The sequence below is a fragment of the Lepidochelys olivacea genome (genome assembly GCF_965140295.1).
Source record: "Lepidochelys olivacea isolate rLepOli2 genome assembly, chromosome: 7".
NCBI classification, from domain to species: Eukaryota; Metazoa; Chordata; order Testudines; family Cheloniidae; genus Lepidochelys; species Lepidochelys olivacea.
In genome coordinates this window covers 26,628,132-26,649,513 of record NC_140417.1, presented here as the reverse complement: position 1 = coordinate 26,649,513, position 21,382 = coordinate 26,628,132, and the positions used below count along the sequence as shown (strand labels likewise).

The following is a 21,382-nucleotide window of genomic DNA, read 5'->3' as shown; positions in this document are numbered from 1 at the left end:
ATCGCAAAGTAAAAATTGTTTTGTTGTTGTTGTTTTTTAAAAACTTCCAAAAATGCAAACATGCAAAAATACTGCTACAAGAGGAAGAGCAGGGTTTGTAATATTCCCCTAAGGAATACTTCATTTCAACAACTTTGATCACATTAAATATCATTACAGTGGGACTACCAGTCAGAGCCAATTAAAAAACTTCACCATTGTACCAGAAACTCTTACCTTTCACTGCCAATTTCAATGCAAAAACATGCAATACTCCATGTCTGGAATAATATACAATAGGAAATAGGATTAAAAATGCTCTGTTTTATGTTTCTAGCACAGGAACAAAATATAAAAATACAAAATGAAACAGTCTTACCAAAAACATGATAGACCATGTTTTTAGTACAAAATAAATCAAATTTTTAATTGTATAAGTGTAACAATTTAGTCTAAACTACTAAGCATTTTTAAATTATTCATGCCCCCAAACTAGATGTGATGAAAAATCCTAAAACTCTACACGTTAATTTAGAAAGAAATCAAACAGATAGGATAACATGCAGTGAAAGATGTACTTTAGTAAGACTCTTGCTGAGCTTGCTACTTGAAAATATTTTTCTGAAGAAATATTCCTTGAAAAATAGAGTATGATGATTTTTTAAAAAATCTGTCAGAAACGAATATCTTCTTCCTTTATCAACTCTACACCTTAACAAATGACTCTAATGTATGGATATTGCATTGTACCCTGACAATTTATTATATCTACTGGGTTCAAGTAATCAGCCTCATAGAAGATGCTGTAAAGTTTTAAGACTAATCCTGCAAAAGCTATATATGTCAATAACTTTATGCATATGAATAATCTCATGGAGCTCAAATACTTCTGTGGGATTCCACATGGACATATCTGCCTGTCCAGATCTGACCTTATACCATAAAAATAAAAAACATATACAGAAAACAGGAAATGTCTTCCTTTAATTTAGGTGGTTGTTTTTTTTTTTAAAAAAATCCATTTTCATTTTCTAATTGAATCAAACCTTAACAACAATAATGTATGTTATTTTAAAAAATATTTTAACTAGTTAAACAAAAATACATTTGCTCCATAAAATTCTTAGGATGTAGGGTCCAGTCCTGCTCCCACTGAAGCCAATGGGCAAATGAGAAAACTCCCATTGACTTCAAGAGGAACAAAATGAGGTCCATATTTTGGAATATTACTGGAACATGAAGATCTGTTACTATGAATATACAAACCTGAAGAACAAAGATGTTGTTTTGTAGCCATCACAAATCTATATATCTAGATTGTTCAGCAATCTAACTGCTGTTTCGTCCAGGGTAGCAAAGGACTGCAGTCGGCCCTCCGAGAGTTGCATGTGCACTCCACCACCATGTTCGATTGTCTGCATTGCTGCCCCACAGTTACACTGCCAGGAATGAGCTAAGGAAAATTTCTGCATTGTGGCAGTCACTCTTGCCATTCCAATTAGCAGCCTGTTCAGCGTAATCTGGGATGTGCATCCCAGGTTGCAAACAGGTGGATGAAGGTTAGGGCTTCTGAAATTTGTCAGCATGCTTGTCTCTCTCCCCAGAGTTGCTGCCACTCTACAAGCACAGAGCTGTCGACCCTGATATGCAACTGTTCATCTGAGATTGGCACTGAGCTGGCAGCTCTGGACATGAGTTCATGAACAGCTGCCATAAAAGAATGTCACCAAATCAGTCATGGCAAGTCAGCAGGGACTGGAGGTGTATGTGTTTTCCTCCGGATGCAGGCAGATCTTACAGGAAGTGTGCACTGCTTATTTGTAAATGTTGGAGTCACTGTCAGCCTGGCATACTTAGCTGGTTGTTTTCTTCGGTCATAGCCCTCCTTGTAGTTTTAAGGGTAATGGCTACAACAACCACTAATGACATAGGTGACTATGTTCAGCTCTGAATCAATTAGATGTGTATGCCATCTGCTGCCTCATTTTGTGCTGGAATGAATACCAGCACCAGCACTGAGGTTCATTAAACAGTTACCTCTGCTCCCCAAAAGGTTCCCACTAGCATGGGAGGTGATCTTTTTATTTCAGTACTCTAGATGGGACTGGTACATTAGACTGCAGTCTAATTTGATTCCCAATTAAGTGACAACTGGCTGGAAAAGGAGTGGAGGATCCTCAACACAGATTGTAAGCAATTGTTCACATGTAATGTTGTGGCCACCATCTCAGACTCAATTTAAGTGTCCACTGACGAAGGAAAGTGTGACACTTGAGTGTTTTGTAGATTGTTACTCACATCAGTGCAACAGATGTCATACATACATATGCATCAGCATTAGTTGTTGGTACTTCGTAAGTATATATGTTTAAAAGGAGAGGAGCTAGAATGAATCCTTGTTGGAGTCTGTTACAGAGACGCCTAAGCTGGCTGAATTTGTCTCCAGTCTGCAAGATGAAGCTCCAATTTGATATCATTTCAACAATGAAACAACTTTCTAGCCCTTTTTGAAGGGATCTTCAATATCTTGGGTGCTAGGTGAATTACTTGATCTTCAGTACACTGTCCTTGTCTAAAGCCAGCCTGAACTAAGGGCGGTTGTAACCTCATTGATGCACATGAGCATCAGTCTCTCCATAAGCATTCATGTGATACAAATGAGAGAGATGGGTCAGTATCTCATGGGATCTCCCAGGAGTTTTCCTGATTTTGGAATGGCTACAACCTTTGCCCTGCACCAGATTTTTGGGATGCAATTGTCCTGGTAAGGGTCCAGGGTGTAGCCAGTTTGACCTAATGGTCACAGCTGGACTAGGGTCCCCACATCAGGAACAGTAGTTGGTGAGCAGGGGTCAGAGGAGTCGCTAAAGTCAGGTTCAATAAGCAAGAGTCAGAGCCAAAGTCAGGCCAAGGTTGGAGCCTGGAGATCAGAGGTAGTACCAGGCTAAAGTCAGGAGGCAAGAGTTAGGGTTATGGTCAGTCTGGGATCAGAGAACAGGAGACAAGGTGAGGTCTGGGGGTCACAGCAGGCCAGAAGTCTGTGTTGTTGCCCAGATAACTATGTGGGGCACCCTCCAGGGTTAAATAGGATGGTTGGCCAATCAGAGGGCCACAGGGTACTATCATTCTGGGTCCCTTGGAGAGTACTTCCTGTGGCGCCTATTCTCTATAGTGCTCCTTGGCTGTGGCTCTGCATGGGCTCCTGGTAGCACTGTGGGGACATCAGCCATGCCAGATTCTGCAGACCGAGGTTCTAGTCCCCACATCCTCAAAGAAACATCGTGTGAGTAACGGCAGTAGCCTAGTGAAGTAGGAACTCTATATGGATATAATCCAGGCCTGGAGCCTTTCCTCTTTTCATAAGCTTTATGCCTTGGTGAGGTGTTGAGAGGGTTACTGAATGAATTCATGGCTCAAACATGAAGGGAAATTGTTTATTTGCTTAAAATCCATAGATGGATTGGTCTAGGGAAATAGGTATCATTATGATAAGAAAACCCACACCCACTTTAGACTGAAATCTTTGAAATAACAAAGAAAACACAGTTGAAATAAGCAGCATTATTTTCTTCAAGAAAACCCTAGTGCTCAAATTACTAAATTAATCAAGGATACCTAGATTATAAATTATTAGGATTTACAATAAAACACGTTATTAAAGATCTGACACATATTTTAATAGGTAAAAATATCTAGCTGTGCTGTCATTTGAATTTTATATACTTTCAGGATTAAAAACAAAAACTATGCATCTGCAATCCAGAAAAAGGATTATGTTCTTCAACCTGAAGAATGCCTAATGTCCAAAACATCCTTGAGTACTTTAATCTGTTCCTTATGCCTAAACCCTTCTTGCTTTGCTTTTCATTGTCTAACCCATTTGACATGATGACCAAAAATGAGAAAGAATATTTTAAATGCAAAAACAAGATGAATCATTAGAACCATGGAGAATTAATTACCTTGACACAGCCAACATTTCCAATACAGTTGGCCTTGAAAAAAAACTTGGTATCCTCAGGGAAGTTCTGGTCTGGATAAGACCTCTGTTTAAAATGTTAGATAGATCTCTAATTTTAAACAGACAAATAACATTACTTATGGGAATGACAGTTCAAACATTTCAATCAACTTTGTACTTCTATTTGGCAAACATTTCTATTAGTAAAATTAAAAATACCAGCTCAAACGCTGTAAGGGCCACATCCAACCCTCATTAAGTAAAGACTCCCACTGACTTGAATTGATCTGGATCAGGCCCTTACACAAGTCCCAAAATAAGATGGGCAAGAGCAAGATAATGCTGTAAAAACAATGAGAAAAATCAGACTGTCCAGGAATACTTTCCTAAATATGGTACCTGCCTTACCCACTGTGTATGTTTGTTATAATGGGTCACATTTTAGCTCATGTCAAGATAATAATATTTGTGGAGTGTAAGAAGTGCTATTGTGCCCAGCCCTTGTGCATGATAGGGGAAGGAGAGAACAAGGGCTCCTTGTGTTCTCCTCCCCCATCTTCACATCCATACTATACCCAGGCATAATCTGGCACAAAGTGATGATCATAAGCACACAGTGTACAATTTTAGATAACAGAGCTCTTACTATTTTATCTCAGGAATGTTTTGTTGTACAAACTGCACCTGGGCTGTATCCAACTGCAAATCCAGCTCAAAACTGGCACCCCCAGCAGTAATTTTCATGGGAGGTCCTCACATGGCAAATATGTTAGAAGGAAGCAGAATGCAATTACCAGCTTCTGATTATTAACTTATTGCAAATATAAGAGCAATTGAAGAGGCAGCAGCTAAGCGCAAAAACAAAAGGAAACGAGTGCTTTTCACTGGAGCAAAATCAGGAGGTTGAAAAACCAAAAGGCAATGATGGAGACAGTATCCGTCCTGGAACAGCTATGATTCAATTCCCGAAGCTAAACAGGAATTGTCCCCCAAACACACAGCATTCTACACACTTTAGAGAGCTTTTCAGGAAAGGTGAACAAATTCACCACTGCCAACATCTTTGGTGGGCACCTATCAGTACAGATCAACAATTCACACAAACCATGTGCCAGTTCACCATTGTCACAATCTAATCCACCCTAAAAACATGCAAAGCCTAGGATGGAGCCTAAGAAAGCCCAAAAGCTAAATTTAGGAGGTTTATAATCTCTACATCCTTACACCCCACAGAGGATTTTTTGAGTTGTGGTTTCTGTCTTTAGTTTGGTTATCAGATCTAGTTTTATATGACGTATGCTATGAATATGTGTTACTCTTTTAGCAACAAGACCAAACCCTATAATTAGCTCTCTGCATAACCTCTTTTATTCCATTTTATAGCACTATAACATGTGTCCATGCCCTGAGCATTTGAATAGCCAAATTATTGGTTTTAAGAGGAAGTGACTCATGTAGAAGCACCAGTAACTAAAATATGTAAACAGATTTTTATTAACTGTCAGTTTCTATTTCAAAGGTATCTCACAATTTTTAAAAATTACCTTTTTCCATTCATTTTGAATTGAGGAATCTTTAATTTAATGTAAATGATTAATGTAATGTAGATGGCAAATGTAAATAAGCAGCACAGATAGATAGATACAATAACATAAAAAATGTGAGGGTAATGGAAGCTCCACCCTATAAGTATATCAAATTGACCATCTGTTGTTGAATGGAGCCTTCTTGCACGAAGCATCCTTCCTTGCAAAAGGCTCTCTTGATTGAATAGGACTAAATCCTGAGGGTCCTTACTTGGTTTTTGGTAGGCAAATTTCCAGTGAAATCAATGGGAGTTTTCTATGATGAAAAAATGAGTAAAAACTGAGTAAACACCATAGAATTTGGTTCATTGCAACTTTGAGTTCAACATGTTTTAATTTCTGTGATCCCAAAGACCATGCTTAGCCTAAGTTCAACACTTTAGATGCAGTGAGGCACAAAGGAGAAAAAAGAACAGGAGTATTTGTGGCACCTTAGAGACTAAGGAGAAAAAAGTTTAGCAAAACAGTGCTTACTCTTCCACACTGTAAAATCTGTGCCTCCTAATCCAATTCTTGATGGTGCTCAAGGGTTTTCATTTACTTTGACTGTGGTTGCTGATCAGAAAAAAATGTAGAAGTTTGATGCTCCCTTCAGAAGTCAGCTAAAGGTAAGCAAGGAGTAGTACAGGGCTTTCTGTGAAGAGGGGTCATGTGGGAAGGATGCCCTCTTATTAACCATAGCCCAACCCAATATCTTTCTATAGCAGAGATCTTTCTTTATTCATCTCTAAGAGCCTTAGAGGAAGGTATCACAGGGATCCATTTCTGCCTCCTTTTTAGAGACCAAGGAGAGGGAGAAGAAATTTTGGTGGGAGGCAATTCTTTTTTCCCTCCTTCTCCTAGAGACTCAAATTCTGTCTGCTGTCTAAGTTAAGTGAGCATTACTCCTAGTTACTCTCTGCTGCTTTAAGAAGGTGTCTATAGAATGAGGCCAAGTAAATGAACAGCATAAAAAGTGGCTGAAAATACCTGGTTCAACAAATATGGCTAAAATTTTAGTTATCTATACATGATCTGATTCACCCATCACTAGCTCTCAAAGACACAGTAGAACGCAAGTATGTTACAGTACTCAATGTTGCCAACTCTCAAGATTAACGTATCTCATTATTTGGTGTTCTACTTAAATGTCCAGCTCCTCCAGTCTAGTGATTACATGAGAACCTCAACTTTCAATTAAAACACAAATTTGTCATGATTGCAAACAAGAGCTTGAAAATGTAACCCAAGTGTATCCTATAGGTGTAAAGAAAAAGAACCCTAAATTTACTATTTTTAAAATTTCACCATTTTAAAATCTCATGAATATTTGAAGCCTGATTTATGAATGTGTGGGGTTACTGAGTGCTTCAGTGAGGCCCTATCACTTTGTCACAACAAACATCTACAAGAAAATATTACTGCATTGTGCACACCAATGTCTTGGCATTATGAGTCGGTACAGCAGAATGTTGTCACAGAATTTGTATCTCCCACCTTGAAAATAAATATCTGTGATTAGATATTTATTTAGCAGATGTATAATCTGGGAATTTTTCCAGAGTCATTGTTTAAACAAAAATGGTACTTGATACATTACTCATTACATTAGCTCACTAAGTGGAGTCCTTTAGTCTGCAGCACTTCCACCTAAAGCATTGGAGACATGCTGGATTTGCATGCTGGAGAGAGAAGTGCATGGAGGAAAGCAGAGAACTGAGATTCTCTAGATTCCCATTGCTACTTTTTTCATAATGTCATTTGTGACTCAGACCAGTTTCATCTCCACATACGTCATGGATTATGACCACTGAAAGCTCAGTACAATATAGTTGCTTATCTCATCCCACTCTTACTGAATAACACTTTAGATGGTTTAATTTACAATGAAAACAACTCAAATCTAAATCAGAGGGTTCATCTGTCACAGATCCATTAGACCATCAGGTGTGTGTGCTGGGGAAGAGGGCAGTAAAGAAGTAGTTTGCTTGTTCAGCTGTTATTTTTAGCAGCACCTTTAGCCACAATCACAACAGAAATTAAAAATAAAGTTTGTTTTCTGGAGGCCTGATACCTGGAAAATGAGCTACGATTACAATTGTGGACCCCAGTTAAATAGACCTTCCTCTGTTCTTAACTTAGGTTAGCTAACTGAGGTTAAAATAGAAGGCAACTCATATTTTAATTTGGGTTAGCAACTCGAGGTTTTAACTCAAGCACCTAAACTGAGTTAAAATCTGAGTTGCTTTAACTTCCCTGCTATTTTAACCTAAGTTAGCTAATTCAAGTTAAGTTAAAATATGCCCTCAGAAGAAAACCTACCCAAAGACCAAACCTTGTGTATCGCAGTAGGCCATTGAGAGTAACTTTCTCCATATTTCAAATCGATAATCTATAATTAGAGATGTTTCCGAGTAACAGCCGTGTTAGTCTGTGTTCGCAAAAAGAAAAGGAGTACTTGTGGCACCTTAGAGACTAACCAATTTATTTGAGCATAAGCTTATAATTAGAGAGTTTTCTTCTATTCTAGTTAGCACGTCCTTTGTATCATTATCCCTCTTTGGTCTCCACAATATTTTCTATGCTGCTTCTTTCCTTTACACAAAAAGAATGATTTTGTGACTTAGTGAACAAATGAAATAAATGTACATCTGCCAAATGAGGGACCATCTGACTGCTCCCCAAACGTAAATCTCTGATGCATGGGGGAGTCATTGTGACTCAGCCAGCTGCGGTATACCCTGGAAAGAAAGAGCAGAATGGCTGCTTCACCGTCCTGTCACATGGTGCATGATATGCTTGGGAGAAACCATGGCCCTGCCCTCTTTGGGAAGATTAGTGCTAATAGCGACACAAGGGAGCATAAAGGCTGTCCCAGTGCTGGGAAGCATGGAATGGAAACGGAGAACAGTTTCTTGTGGCCCTGAGTCCCGAGCATATCAGTGGACAGCCAAGTGCATTCAACCCAAAACAAATTTTTGTACTCAGGGAATTAGAGAATCCTCACCCCACCTAAGTTATGCTGCCCTCTCACATTCAACTTTGCCCCCTAAAATTTGCATGTCAAAATAATAAATTACTAGGAGATTATAAATTCTCCTTTCTTGTTCAGGGATCAATTTCTAATGATCTCCTAGTAATTTGTTATTTTGACCTTTGCGTATAGTTTAGCACATTGTAGGAGGCAAAGTAAAATGTGGGTAGGGTCAAATGGGTGGGATAATGGTGAGCAATGAAGGATTATATTGCAGAGAGGAACAGACTGGATCTTTTAACTGTTCATCTCCAGGTATTCTGTTTGTTGATTTTTTTTAAAAGATTCAGAGTTTTTGTAAAGAAAGTGTAATAGTGACTTTTATATGTTAATTAGACTCCACTGAAACATACTTTTGACTTTAATTATTTTTTTACCAAAATATTTTGATTGTGAATATTATTTATATATATATATAAACAAACAGATAAGAGTGAAGCATCTTTCATCAAATCTTTAAATATTTTTACAAGGCAGTCTTATTCAGTAACACACTATAACAGAAAAAGATGACAACACTCTGTCAATTACCCAATAAATATTTACAACTATGATTTTCACCAAGACTAAGCAGTCTTTCTGAAAAAGACAGTATATCTAGGATTCTCTCAGTGCTCATTAGTATAACTATCTCATTTTCTCCAAGGTAATTATCTTTGAACAACATATCACACTGCTCTTGGAACCATCAAACTGACATTTAACAAAACTGCAGAAGGCAACTAAGTTAAATTTAAAATCCCCTTAGACCTTGCCTTGCTCATCTCATTGAGCTTTAACCTCCCAAGAAAACAATTAGGCAGACCAACAGCTAAGGCTGGTGGGAAAATTTCTTGCATTTCTCAGTATATTAAAATCTGTTGGAACACATACCCTCCTACAGTTTGTCTATATACAGAAATGGAGGAGGTGGTTGCAATGTACTGTAACCTAAATGAGAAATATTAAGTTGGTTCATTAAAAGTTCAAAAGTGCTGTTTCTTGTATTTAGGGCTTATTTTATTTAACAGATTGAAAATGTAATCATTTCTATAATATATTGTATTCTCTAGTCTGCCATCAGTATAGAACATTATGTTATCATTTAGACACCACATTCTAACAACCACAAAGCAAAACAAACATAATTAAAAAAACACAGTTAGCAATACATTGATTAACATAACTGAACAATTAAATACAGCCAGTTCCTAAGTGAAGCTCTGACACTAATGATTATACAAGCTTGGAAACCTTAATGCAATCACTGGAATCCTTCAATAAACCCACATTGTACTCTAGTAGCCTTAACCAAGACTCGAGGGACAAAATTTGGCAGAGTTAGGACAACAGTTTTCTTTAATGAGGTCAACTACTCTTTTAGGTCAATATAACAAAACAAGAATCACACCCACAACCACAGGACAGATATTTCCACACACCAATCATTAAATACCACAAAAATTCAATGCATGGCAATAATATTGCATGATATTCTTTCTTTAACTTTTATACTGCAGATGACCTTTTCAATATATATTGAATATTTGCTGACCCAAATGCTGTAACACCAACATTAAAATATTAAATTCATCAAAGGTTATCCCAAAGTAAGCATCTCAAATTCACATCTGGATGGAATAAAAAAAGAAAACTACTGTTTTTCAAGTGTTGCAGTAATAAGCAACCAATGATTTCCAAATAAATTGTTTCTTAATGATTTTTTTAATCCTTGGATTTAATTACTACTCAGCCCAGCTTCTCTAGAAGCTGTCTATCCTATGCATACAATAAAGAAGAAACTAAATCAGTGTTCATCCAGTTTACTAATGCTGTTGACTGCAAACAGAATAGGATAATGATGAGATTCAAATTTCACGAAAAGCAAACTACATATGTAAAGAAATGAAATCAGCTTTAGTTGGAAAATGATTTATAAAAGCTAAGCTTAAACACTGAAAAAATGCTATATGTGAAGTTTTAAATAATGAGCATCTTCTCCAAAGATTTCAAAATTGCCAATATTTATCCAGATTACCAAGGTAGAAGACTAACTTTGAGGCTGATGTGAGAAAGATAGAGATTTGTGACAAGCTCATCCTTGTAGGGCTAGGAATTTGTTGAACATTTTTCTGTCTGAGGTTACAACTTGAGGTTTAAGAGGCCTGCAACCTCGTTAATATTTGTCCTCCATAAAATTGCACCCACATATCCCTCCTCTTGGATCCTAATCTGCAGCAACCCCCCCCCCCCCTTGGAAGTGGGCTGAGTGCTCATTTGTGGAGATAAGATACAGCATCTCTCCCAAAATGATCATCTGGCCCAGCCTCAATATACAAAGAATAACGTGGGGGTAAAAAGTGTGAATTAGCATAAATGTAGGCTTTCTGAAATGCTCAGATACAGACATGTTACAAAGGCAGACTGAAGATTCTGCCATAGCTCTATCTGAATGTGACATCAGGCCATCCGATACCTGGAACCTTGCCTGAGAATGAAAAATCTGTATATCTCACAACTATCTACCTGGGAAACCTCTGCATTGAGATAGGCTCATCAGTCTGGATGATTTCTGGGGCAGGGGGAAGTTCTATCTAGATATTGTCTGAAAGCCTGCCTTAGTGAATGGAACAAAGCTGCCAAAATAAGCCATGTAGTATGGGGAAGAAAACTAGCAGACAAATGGACTAGTTTATGTGGAAGTCAAGAGACCACTTGTAGCAAAAACTTTGTATGAGCTTGAGGCATCACTTCTTCCTTAAGAAAAATGATGAATAAGAGATGAGTTTAAGAGCTCGGATGTAGTTTATACAACTGTCAGGGGACCATAAAAAAACCCCACATCCTAGGACAATGATTAGTACGATGAAGGCTTGAAGAAAGGTTTAAAGGAAGGGATAATCAATCACCTAGGGACCAAAAGCCCACAAAGCAGTTGGATCCTTCAACTTGAAGTAGGCTTTTAAGAAGCTCTTCTTCATTCATTTCCAATGGCAACAGCCATTCCTCAGGAATGCAAAAAGGAAAATATAGCTGCCAAGTGTATTTCAGAGAAGATAAGTGTGAGCTAAATTTCATTAGCCAAAGTGTGTATTGCAAAATGGAGGATATTGAAATAACTCAAGGCAACAATGGTTTACTGAAAGCCCAAACAGAAAACTTTTTCCACATTAAAACGTAAGTGTTATGCTTGGAAGATTTATGGATTTCCTAGAACATCTAACACTTCACGGGAAGCACCAAAGTTTCTACAGCTAAGAGCCCAGAATCTACACTGCTAAGTACAGAAAACCAAGACCTGGGTCTGGTACCACTCTCTCTCCCTTTCAGCTAGAAAGGGTTGAAAATTTTCTGAAAATGATGATTTGACTAAATAAAGTGTTTAGAAGGAATGTATCAATTTTGTCAAAATTTTCAATGAAAAATTATCAAAATGCTTCTCTCTGAAAAGGTCAAAGTGCTTCATTTTGATAAGTGTTTTGTTTATCATTTTAACTTTATATTAAGTTAAAAAATTGAAAGAAAACACTTTGACCTTATCAGAATGAAACATTTTGAAAAGGTAATTTTGATATTTCCCACATTAATAATTTTTGGGGAATTTCATTTCACAGGAAATTTTGAAATTATGATTTTTGTTCCAATTCTAGACAAAGGGAAAATTCAAAATGTCAGCATTTCCCCTGGAACAGAAATTCTGAGTTTCAACTAGGTCTACTTTCAACTGCAAGCATAAAATTATAGAATAAAATATGAGAGGCAATTTAGTTGTATGTAAATGTGATAGGGATACAGTACAGTAAGGTAATTGCAGAGCTACCTGAATTTACAAAGGATTTGATTTCAAAGCACCTCTAACTGAACTTTTGAGAGAGACGCTATAGAATTCCTCTGAGAGGGTTATAAAAAGACATCTGCAGTACAATCACCATGAACTCATCTGTCTTAAATAGGCATCTGAAAGGGGGCTAAATCATATGGAGAAGTACAGTAAAAATTCTTTCTGCATCTAAGCACCGTAACTCATCAAGCCAGTTTCCAGCTAAGTATTTTCTTCAACTTCAGCTATGATAAGTAATGGAAAATAATTTTTTAAAAAAGCAAATTTTCTATTGTATGTTGTTAATAATAAGGACCAAGAACAGAATGCTTATTTCTAGAGTCCCTGTTATTTTGATATGTTGGTTGATATAAATAAGTGTTATTTTCTTGGAGTATAGGAATGGGTCGTAAAAATGTCTATTACTTATTTTTTATTATTATTATTACTGTTGACTAGAGCTGGTTGGGAATTTTTTGATAAGAGGTTTTTTCTTTGGAAAATGTCCATTTGTTGAAATAAACTTTTCACAGGAAAGGGTCTTTTTTAATGAATTTTTCAACTCAACATTTTTTGAAAAAAGTTTCTAAATTGTCAAAATTAAAAATTCCAGGTTTCCAGTTCACAACAATTTTTCATTTTGAAATTTAAGCTAATTATAGTTTTAAAAAATCTAAATTAATAAATGTTTCAAAATTATCTAAATGAAATGTTTAAAATGATCTGAACAGAGGGGTTTTCTCCGATGTTCAGTTCACAAACATTCTCAAGATTTAGACTTCTCATCCTGACTTGGAATAGAAACATTTTTCGATATCTGAGTTTACAATCATTTTCTGTCCAGCACTACTCTTGACAGCTTTAGAAACTATTATAATGTAGATACTTTCATACTGATAAGTTTTGACTATTTCTTAATGAACTTTTGGTTTATATCATGATTTATTGAGCAATCTTCCTCCCACCAACAAGCAGTATGACTTTGGTAAGTCATTTCACCTTTCTGTGTCGGTTTCCCTGTCTAAAAAGTGTGGATAATGAGACTTACCGTTCTTTGTGAAGTGTATTGATATCCATGGATTAACAGTTCTATATAAAAGCCAAGTACTATCATTTACCTCTTTTGCAATAGATTTATGGACCTCCTCCACCCTGATTCCCTTGCCCCCACCTAATATAAGTCTCCAATATCCCCTTTCCATTCAGACCCATGTGGCCCACAAACACACCCTTGCCTTGGTCACGCCAACCCCAATGGAAATTTATTCCATCCCTTAAAACCAGGCTTGCAAAACTCAACACCTTGTCCTAAATCCATATAACAAACATTTCTAGTTCAGAGAGAGACACTCTCATACCTTCTGGCTAAAGTATTGTGAACCCAACAGATCTTCACTGTTCTCTCTAAGACCAGAACTCATTTCTCATTCTAGTTCTCTAGAGTTTGGCAATGCCATCCCACAGCACATTGCACAGCGCAAGTGGAAAATAACCAAATCTCGGCACAGTTTGGAAAGGAAAAGGAACCAGGGATCAGCAGAAAGACTGGAGAGCTGATAGGTTCATGTATCTTTCATGAAAGGTCATGGGACTGGATTTAGGGACCTGGAGGTGAGATGGTCTTGTTCTTGATGGGGGAGTGAGCTGCCGGTCTGGAGATTTAACTAAGCAATCCAAACCTTTAAGAAGTTTTGATTTAATCTGGCAATAAGAATGAAGCTTGAAGGTTGATTCAGCCACCCTTAATATTTCTCTCTGCTGGACTGGACTTTGTCCAGTCACAGAAGTGGGAAATTGGAAAACTGAGGCACAATTGCAGGAGGAGGGCAGGATTAAAGTTATTCACCCCCATTCTGGTACTACCTAAAAGAAATCCATAGAAAGGCTGCTCCAGAGACCCATCCTATAACAGGAGCCTTGGAAGAATATACCAAGCATGGATTGCAAATTTATGCATGTATACCCCTTGATCCCATGAAATGGCACCTATGTGCCTACACACATTATTCAAGAATAATGCACTTGAATCAATTATAGCAAGAATAATATGAATCAAAGAGAGGGAGGTTGTGTAGAGAATTACTTCTGACCAGAATACAAATTAACACTGCATTTGTGCACCTGTTTGGGGATTATTTACATATTAGTCCTTAATTTGGCTCAACTGACATCCAGCTGCCCCAAACAGCTAAAAGTTTCTGATCTAGAGGTCAAATTTGCAGAGTAATTTATTCTGATGCTCATACTTGCTCTGTTATATTTACAATAATTCACAACAGTATCAGTATTAAAAGTGAGTCTTTGATTATCAATATTTTTGTATGCTATTATTGCTCACATTCTTTGAACTAGTACATGACATTGTATGTAAATGATGAATTCCTTAATAACAATAAAAACAAATTTAAAAAAGTAAAAGATCTTCACACAAAACAACATGTGGATTCACTATGTGGCTAAACCACTTTTTCTTAGAAAACTTTTTAAAAACGTTGTGATTTATTAAAATAAAATGGCTTAAGCTACAATGTTAACATAGCTGCTCTACTACTGCCAGAACTTTTGTTGTATGGAAAATGTATAACATTGTTTTAGCCCCATCATTTTACACAGTGCTTTAGAAAATGATGATTGAGCTTGAAACACAACTGGTGATCTCCCAGTAATTTCTGACAAAATTATCATATGAAAAAACAAATTCTGAATATATAATGAAAATGATGAAAAATAAATTGTAAGAGGAAAACCATTTAAGAAATATATTATATCAATGAGAAGATCAAGCTTCACTGAACAGCGAGTGAGGTAAGAGAAGAAAGCAGAAGGTACTGACCTGGAAGTCAAGCTGGTTGGAGCAGGGGTGAAAGCAGCAGTTTGGAGAACAAACAGAAAGGAAGGGAGATAGCAAAAGAGAATAAAGGGAGGATAAATATTAGTTTTTTCCAACAAATAGTGAGCAGATGTTATAACAGTCTTTATTAAAAAAAAAGGCAGTAAAATAAAACTTCTGTATAGTATTTCTTTGATGAGCATGGACCAAACAAAAACTTAAAAGCAAAAAAGTCACCTAGTCACTTACGGACTATAGAAAACTATATATGTTTATGAACTCACTGTGTACATATACAAATTGTAGTTAATAATATAGGTGGCAATTGTTAAGGCATTTGTTTGGCAACCTGCAGTAATCGTCATGAAACCATTATTTGAACCAGTGAGGATGACCCACATTCAGCATGTCCTCTTCATCCATGAGAACAAAAAACCTAAACAATTTGGCTACAGGTTCAAAGATTTTAATTTTAGAGGTTCAAAGTATTGCACCTAACAATGATCAAAGATATTGCTTCCGTATCCCCCCCACGCCCCCGGTAATACAGTCCCTTTCAAAGCTGAGAGCAATTTTTTTCACTTCTGAGAATGTGGTTAATACTTAATTACTGAAAATATCCAGATGCTTGATAACTTATTTGTACAAAAATATCTAACGTGCCCTTTCAATTAGCCAAGACCAAAAAAAAAAAAAAAATCCCTAACTTATGCCAAACTAGAATAATTCCTAGAGTTGTCACAGCTGCACATTGAAAGATAATTTTTTTTAAAAAACAACAAAAATAGCTTTTGACAGCTATTCAACAGGCTGATTCCTTGTATTTTGCATACTGAATTATGTCAGTGCTGAACGGCTTGAATGCTGGCAATTTTTATAGAATAGCCATTGCTTTTGTTTCCACCTCAATTCACTACAAAAATACCCAGTGAAATAAAGTTTTAGACTAAATCCCACAAAAGTCAGGATATTTGAAATTGAATATTCATAACTGTGCATCTCTAAGGTGGCATGCGTAAACACACAGTTGCAGGTGTGAAGTGGATAATTACATGCACGAAAGAACTGCAAATTGTGGGCTAGAATAGATTGTGCCATTTAATCAAAGCCTGCAGTGAGAGGCATACTGTACTACACTGTTCCAGGTGATCACAGGGGAATTCTGCTCCAAAGAGGCTGAATTGCTCCCTGGAAGAACCCAATTGTGCTATGGAGAATACAATATGATCCTAGCTCTGCTGGGTGATGTGGAGGGGGTAGACTGCTTGTCTATCTTCCCAGTGCAGGAAGAACTAATGCCACTCCCAAAAGTGTATTCAGGTCTTTCCTTCAGGGCAACAATTTTATTCTTCAAATACAAAACTCACAAACACACACATACAAAGCTATTCCCCTGAATAAAGCAAGTTGGAGGGGCACAGAGGCCTTTCCCCTTGAACCTCTCCTCCCTACTCTAGGACCAGCCACAGGAGCTAACTTTCCTGCAACACTCCTCAACTGACCCCTTCTCAGTTGGGGCTGATATAGGAATAGAGCTCGACTGGCTGCAGGCCCTTAAAGAGGGTGGATCGATGGCTTTTGGTGACTTGCTCCCAGGAAGACTGGCAGTGGAGCAGAGAGGCCATAATTCTGACCTTGTATTAAGAGAACGCTATCTTCCCTACTGCACAGTCACCTAAGGACTAGCTCCAGTCTAGCACACCACAAAGGATTTCTGATGCAAATGCTGGCAGACTCTTACAATAGTACTGCATATATTTACTATACAATTAAAGTCCCACAAAGAGAATATAATCAAATTGCATCTAAGAAAATGCCTCAGCAGTGTCTTTGCCTCAAAATAATATCTGTTAGAAATCTTTGTAATTCCTAAGGGCTCTGCTAAGTGGCTGGATTCAATTTAACAAAATGATTAACCAGTCTACATTTTCCTCCCTGGCATAACTCCAGGCTTCAGGGATCTGCATCACGATTTACTCTCTCATCCCCCTCCATCAACCTCATGGCACTTCACTCTTTATCCAACATCAGGCTGGAATGACTCAAGTATATACCTGCAGATTGCCAGATGGGTTAATCTGGGGCTATAGCTCATAGAAGCAACACACATAACTGGACAAAACTGTAGCTTAGACCTGTTTTATCTGTTAAAAATCAACATGTGCCTGATCTGTTTCTGCTTCCCTCAGGGGTGGTCCTCCAAACCTCTGTTGGAGCTTAAAGACCCACAATTTCCTAAACTGGTTTCTTCTGCAGAGTAATTGAGCTGATTTTTTGGGCATACATTGCACAGGCTGCTTAAAGTGATTCATGGAAAGGGCTGTCCAAGCAGAAGCCCTCTCCAAAAAGAAATTTGTTATTAATCTAGTCCATTTCCTTTGTGGACTTTTCTTCAAATACCCTCCTCCATGGGATGGAATTTATCATCCTATGAAGCGTGCAGTGCTCTTTAAACAAATAGAGTCCAGACATTTGCAGGAAACTGTTTATAATTCCCAAATCTTGAGCTACAAATGAGCAGGGACAGCCTCCCTATGCTGCTTTTCAGCGACACACGCTGTAGTGCGAAGACAAACACGAAGAGCCATGCTTTAAGTAGCAATTATAGAATTCCCTGAACTGGAAGTTCCCTCATTTATTAAGCTCTATGATGCAACATATAATGGTACTGGTTGGTATGTGTAGAGGACCAGGAATTCTATAAACTACTGTACATCTTCCTTTCTTTATAATAAATTGAAACTTAAATCATAAATCAGTGTCTATACATACAATTCAAAAAAAACTTCCAATTCCTCAAAACTATTTACAATACTATGTCCCTTTGCCAATCCCATTTACATACTCCTGAGCAATATTCAAAAGATCAAGCCTTTGAGGGGATCTGATCAATCTTCCAGACCATGTTCTCACTTTTGTTGAGTTTGTGTGTGCAGTTCTCCAGGGAAAGGAGGGCTCACTTCCTGACAGAGTACCTGCAGGTCCCAGATCCACGCCTTGTTGTGTTGGGAAATATTTAAGCTGAACCAGATTTTTCTAGAGAAGTCATTTTGGAGCCTCTACTAGGTAGGATCTGGGAGTGTCTGCCTGGTTCTGAACAGTTCCAAATGTCTGGGAACTTTTAAGCCAACCTTTGCTCCTTGGTCTCAGTTCAGGTAACGCTTTTGTTCTCTGCCAATCACTGCAGTTTTGTTGCTGCTTAATTTTTATTTCAGAATCCCATTTTCAAAATTCCTTCAGGTTGGGCTATTTAGATTTAAGCACAGATACAGGCATCCTTAGTTGTCTTCACAGCAGACATTTTGCTGGGAATCGACCAGACACAAGTGATGTTGACTGCTAGGCCCTGGGTGCTTTATATAGGTACATTGTTTTTAATATGTCTTTTTAAAATCTACACTGCTCTCTCCATCTCACCGATGCTCTGGAGGAAATGTGGACTACTAGTACAATATTAAAAATCAAAGTCCTGTGTGAATGGTAAGCATATTTCAAGGATAAATTGACACCTATTGCTTGATATGGAGACTTCAGGAACTCCATGTTTTGCAAATATTCACTTCAATCTCTGGCTGTCCTGTGCTGAGGAAGTCTAAGTAAGTATAGCCAAGTCAATATACCCAGAAAAGTAATCAACTACAATAATGTGTGTCCTTTCCAGAAAAGCAAATATGTTGTTACCCACGGTCAAGCTCCGTCAGGTAGTTTTGTAGAGATTGGGTTTGTAGAGATTGGCTCTGGAGATTGGATTTTCTCCCCCCTTGTTTCATACCCCACAGTCCTCTACAAAAGTCTGCATTTGCCCACTCAGACTGGGTCACCACCCAGACTGTTGTGTTCATGCTCTGCACTTGTTTATTCCTTGGTGTCCTGTATGGATTTTGGAGAGAATTTCTTTTTGTAGTACTGTAGGGATAAAATTGTTCTATCCTTTCAGAAACAGGCCATCAGCCCCAAGAAGGTCCTTTCATTCCTGCCAACACAACAATAGGTCTCTTGGAAGTTGACTCTGAGCCCACCGTCTTTGGCAGAGTTGAGTAATTTCTGGTAAGTTTCATCCTTTAGTTGTTCACCTCTAGTTAGCTGAAGTCAGCTGACAGATGCTAGAATCATTGCCAGAACAAAGTCAATGTAGACTTTGACATCTTTCTCTAAACTCTTTTCCTTTTCATTTGGTGGCTGCTTAATTGGGGTTCTAGAGTAGAGTGTCTACTGTTATGAGAGCTTTCCCTAGTACATGATCAATGTTTAAAGAAAATTGCATCAGCTGTAGTTGAAATCTTTGAATCTTAGGTGGAAGATCCTCCAGTGGTTTTGAATCCACTAAGGGCTTATGGTGTGTTTCTATGTTAAAATCCAAGCTAAACAGATATGCACTGAGCTGTTCACAGACGTAAGTGTCTGCTAGAGCTTTCTTTTTCACTTCAGCATATCACTGTTCAGTTTCTGAGAGGCTCCTTGATATAAATGCAACAAGACTCCGGTTTTGTTTGAGTTCTGCTCCTAAACCATAAGACGATGCATCCACTGCTACTGTTGATGGGTAGTTTAGAGTATTGTGCCAAGACAGGTGGCGAGGTCAGTAGTTCTTTTATTCTATTAAATGCATTTTGTTGTGTGTTCACCCAGATCCGCAAATTGTGACTATTATGGAAATCTCTTAAGAATTTTGTTACATGAATAAATTTGGTAAGAATTTCCCAAAATGGTCTGTCATGCCCAGGAACCTTTTTACACCAGAAATGTTTTGTGGTTTGGGTAAGACAATTAATACTGTCAGTTTGTAAGAATCTGGCTGAATTCCCTGTTTGCTAATTATGTGGCCTACAAATGTTATCTGCTCCTTTCCAGATTAACATTTCTTATTCAGAGTGAGTCTGGCTTCTTGAAAGCACCTCAGAACTGTGTGTAGTCACTCATTATGTTCATTTTTATCTCTGACATATACCAACACCTCATCTGCATGGAAGAGGATGCCAGGAAAACCTGACAATCTGAGAGATTCTCTTTTTGAAATGTTTCTGGCACTGACAATATGCCAAATGGAAGAGGAATGAAACAGAACCTTCCAAACCAGGTGATGAATGTAGTTAATGGTACAGATGTTTTAGCAAGGGGGATATGCCAGAAGTCTGTCATAGTATCTAACTTTGAGAAGACTTTGGCCTCTGATAACATAGCTAATGCCTGATCAGCTGCAGAAAGCATGTGTCTTTCTCTGCGCACCTTTTTATAAAGTTGTGTAAAGTCCACACAAATGCAGAATTTGCCATTGAGCTTTACTACTACACCCATTCTCACACACCAGTCAGTCAGTTCTTCTATCTGGTAAATAACCCCACTCTCTTTAATTCTTCTTTGACTTTTCCTGGAAAAGGTATAAGGATGCACTATGACCCTGAGAGAGCCGAGGGAGTTGGTGATGACACTGATTTTATTTTGTACTCTCTTGACAACATTCCTAGTCCTGAGAAGATGTGTGGATACATGTCCTGTATGGTTTGCTTTCTGCCATTAATGCATTCCAGTTTCAGTAATAGGTATAGTCCTTGTATTGCTGGAAACTCTAGTAGGGGAGTTGTTAGTCCTAGTATGACACATATTACTTGTTAAAGAACTTTCAGTCGTTTCACAATTTCCTAGGGAACTCCCCACAAACATCCAAGTATTGTTACTAGCCCCAAGTAGAATCTTATTTGATCTTTGCTGATCTTCATCTGGGATTGATTATAAGCTTTTGGGAACTGCAGTGACTGCTGCTCCAGTAACAATTTTAAATTTAAGTTTTTGATTGTTTAGATTCATGCTTATGTATAAAGATATTGCCTGTTCTATTGAGGATATAGTCCTTAGAAATATAGACTCACTGTCATCTGATAACAATCCCTCTTGGACAGTTTCCACTATTCTTGATGACCTGCGTGCTATTGCAAAATATCCCATTTTGTGGCATCTCTTATATTCTGCCTCTTTAGCTGCACATTACTGCCAGCTGTAGCTTGGTGTCTTGCCAGATCTTCCACAGCTTTTCCAGCCATCCTTTCTATTAAGGTTTAAACAAATGGAGTCCAGACATTTGCAGAGAACTCTGTTTACAATTCCCAAATACCGAGTCATCCATGAGCAGGGATCGCCTCCCTATACTGCTTTTCACCCACACACACTGTAGTGTGAGGACATACACAAAAAGCCATTCTTTAAGGAGCAGTAACTA

At 37.8% G+C, this 21,382-nt stretch overlaps 1 protein-coding gene across 1 annotated transcript in view; it reads right to left on the bottom strand.

Moving 5' to 3' along the window:
* Positions 1-21,382, bottom strand: part of ERC2 (ELKS/RAB6-interacting/CAST family member 2) — a 754,764-nt gene that overhangs the window by 335,671 nt on the left and 397,711 nt on the right. The window contains exon 15 of the mRNA XM_084633053.1: positions 15,172-15,183. Coding sequence (XP_084489179.1) covers positions 15,172-15,183 — 12 coding nt within the window. The remainder of the gene's footprint in view (positions 1-15,171; positions 15,184-21,382) is intronic.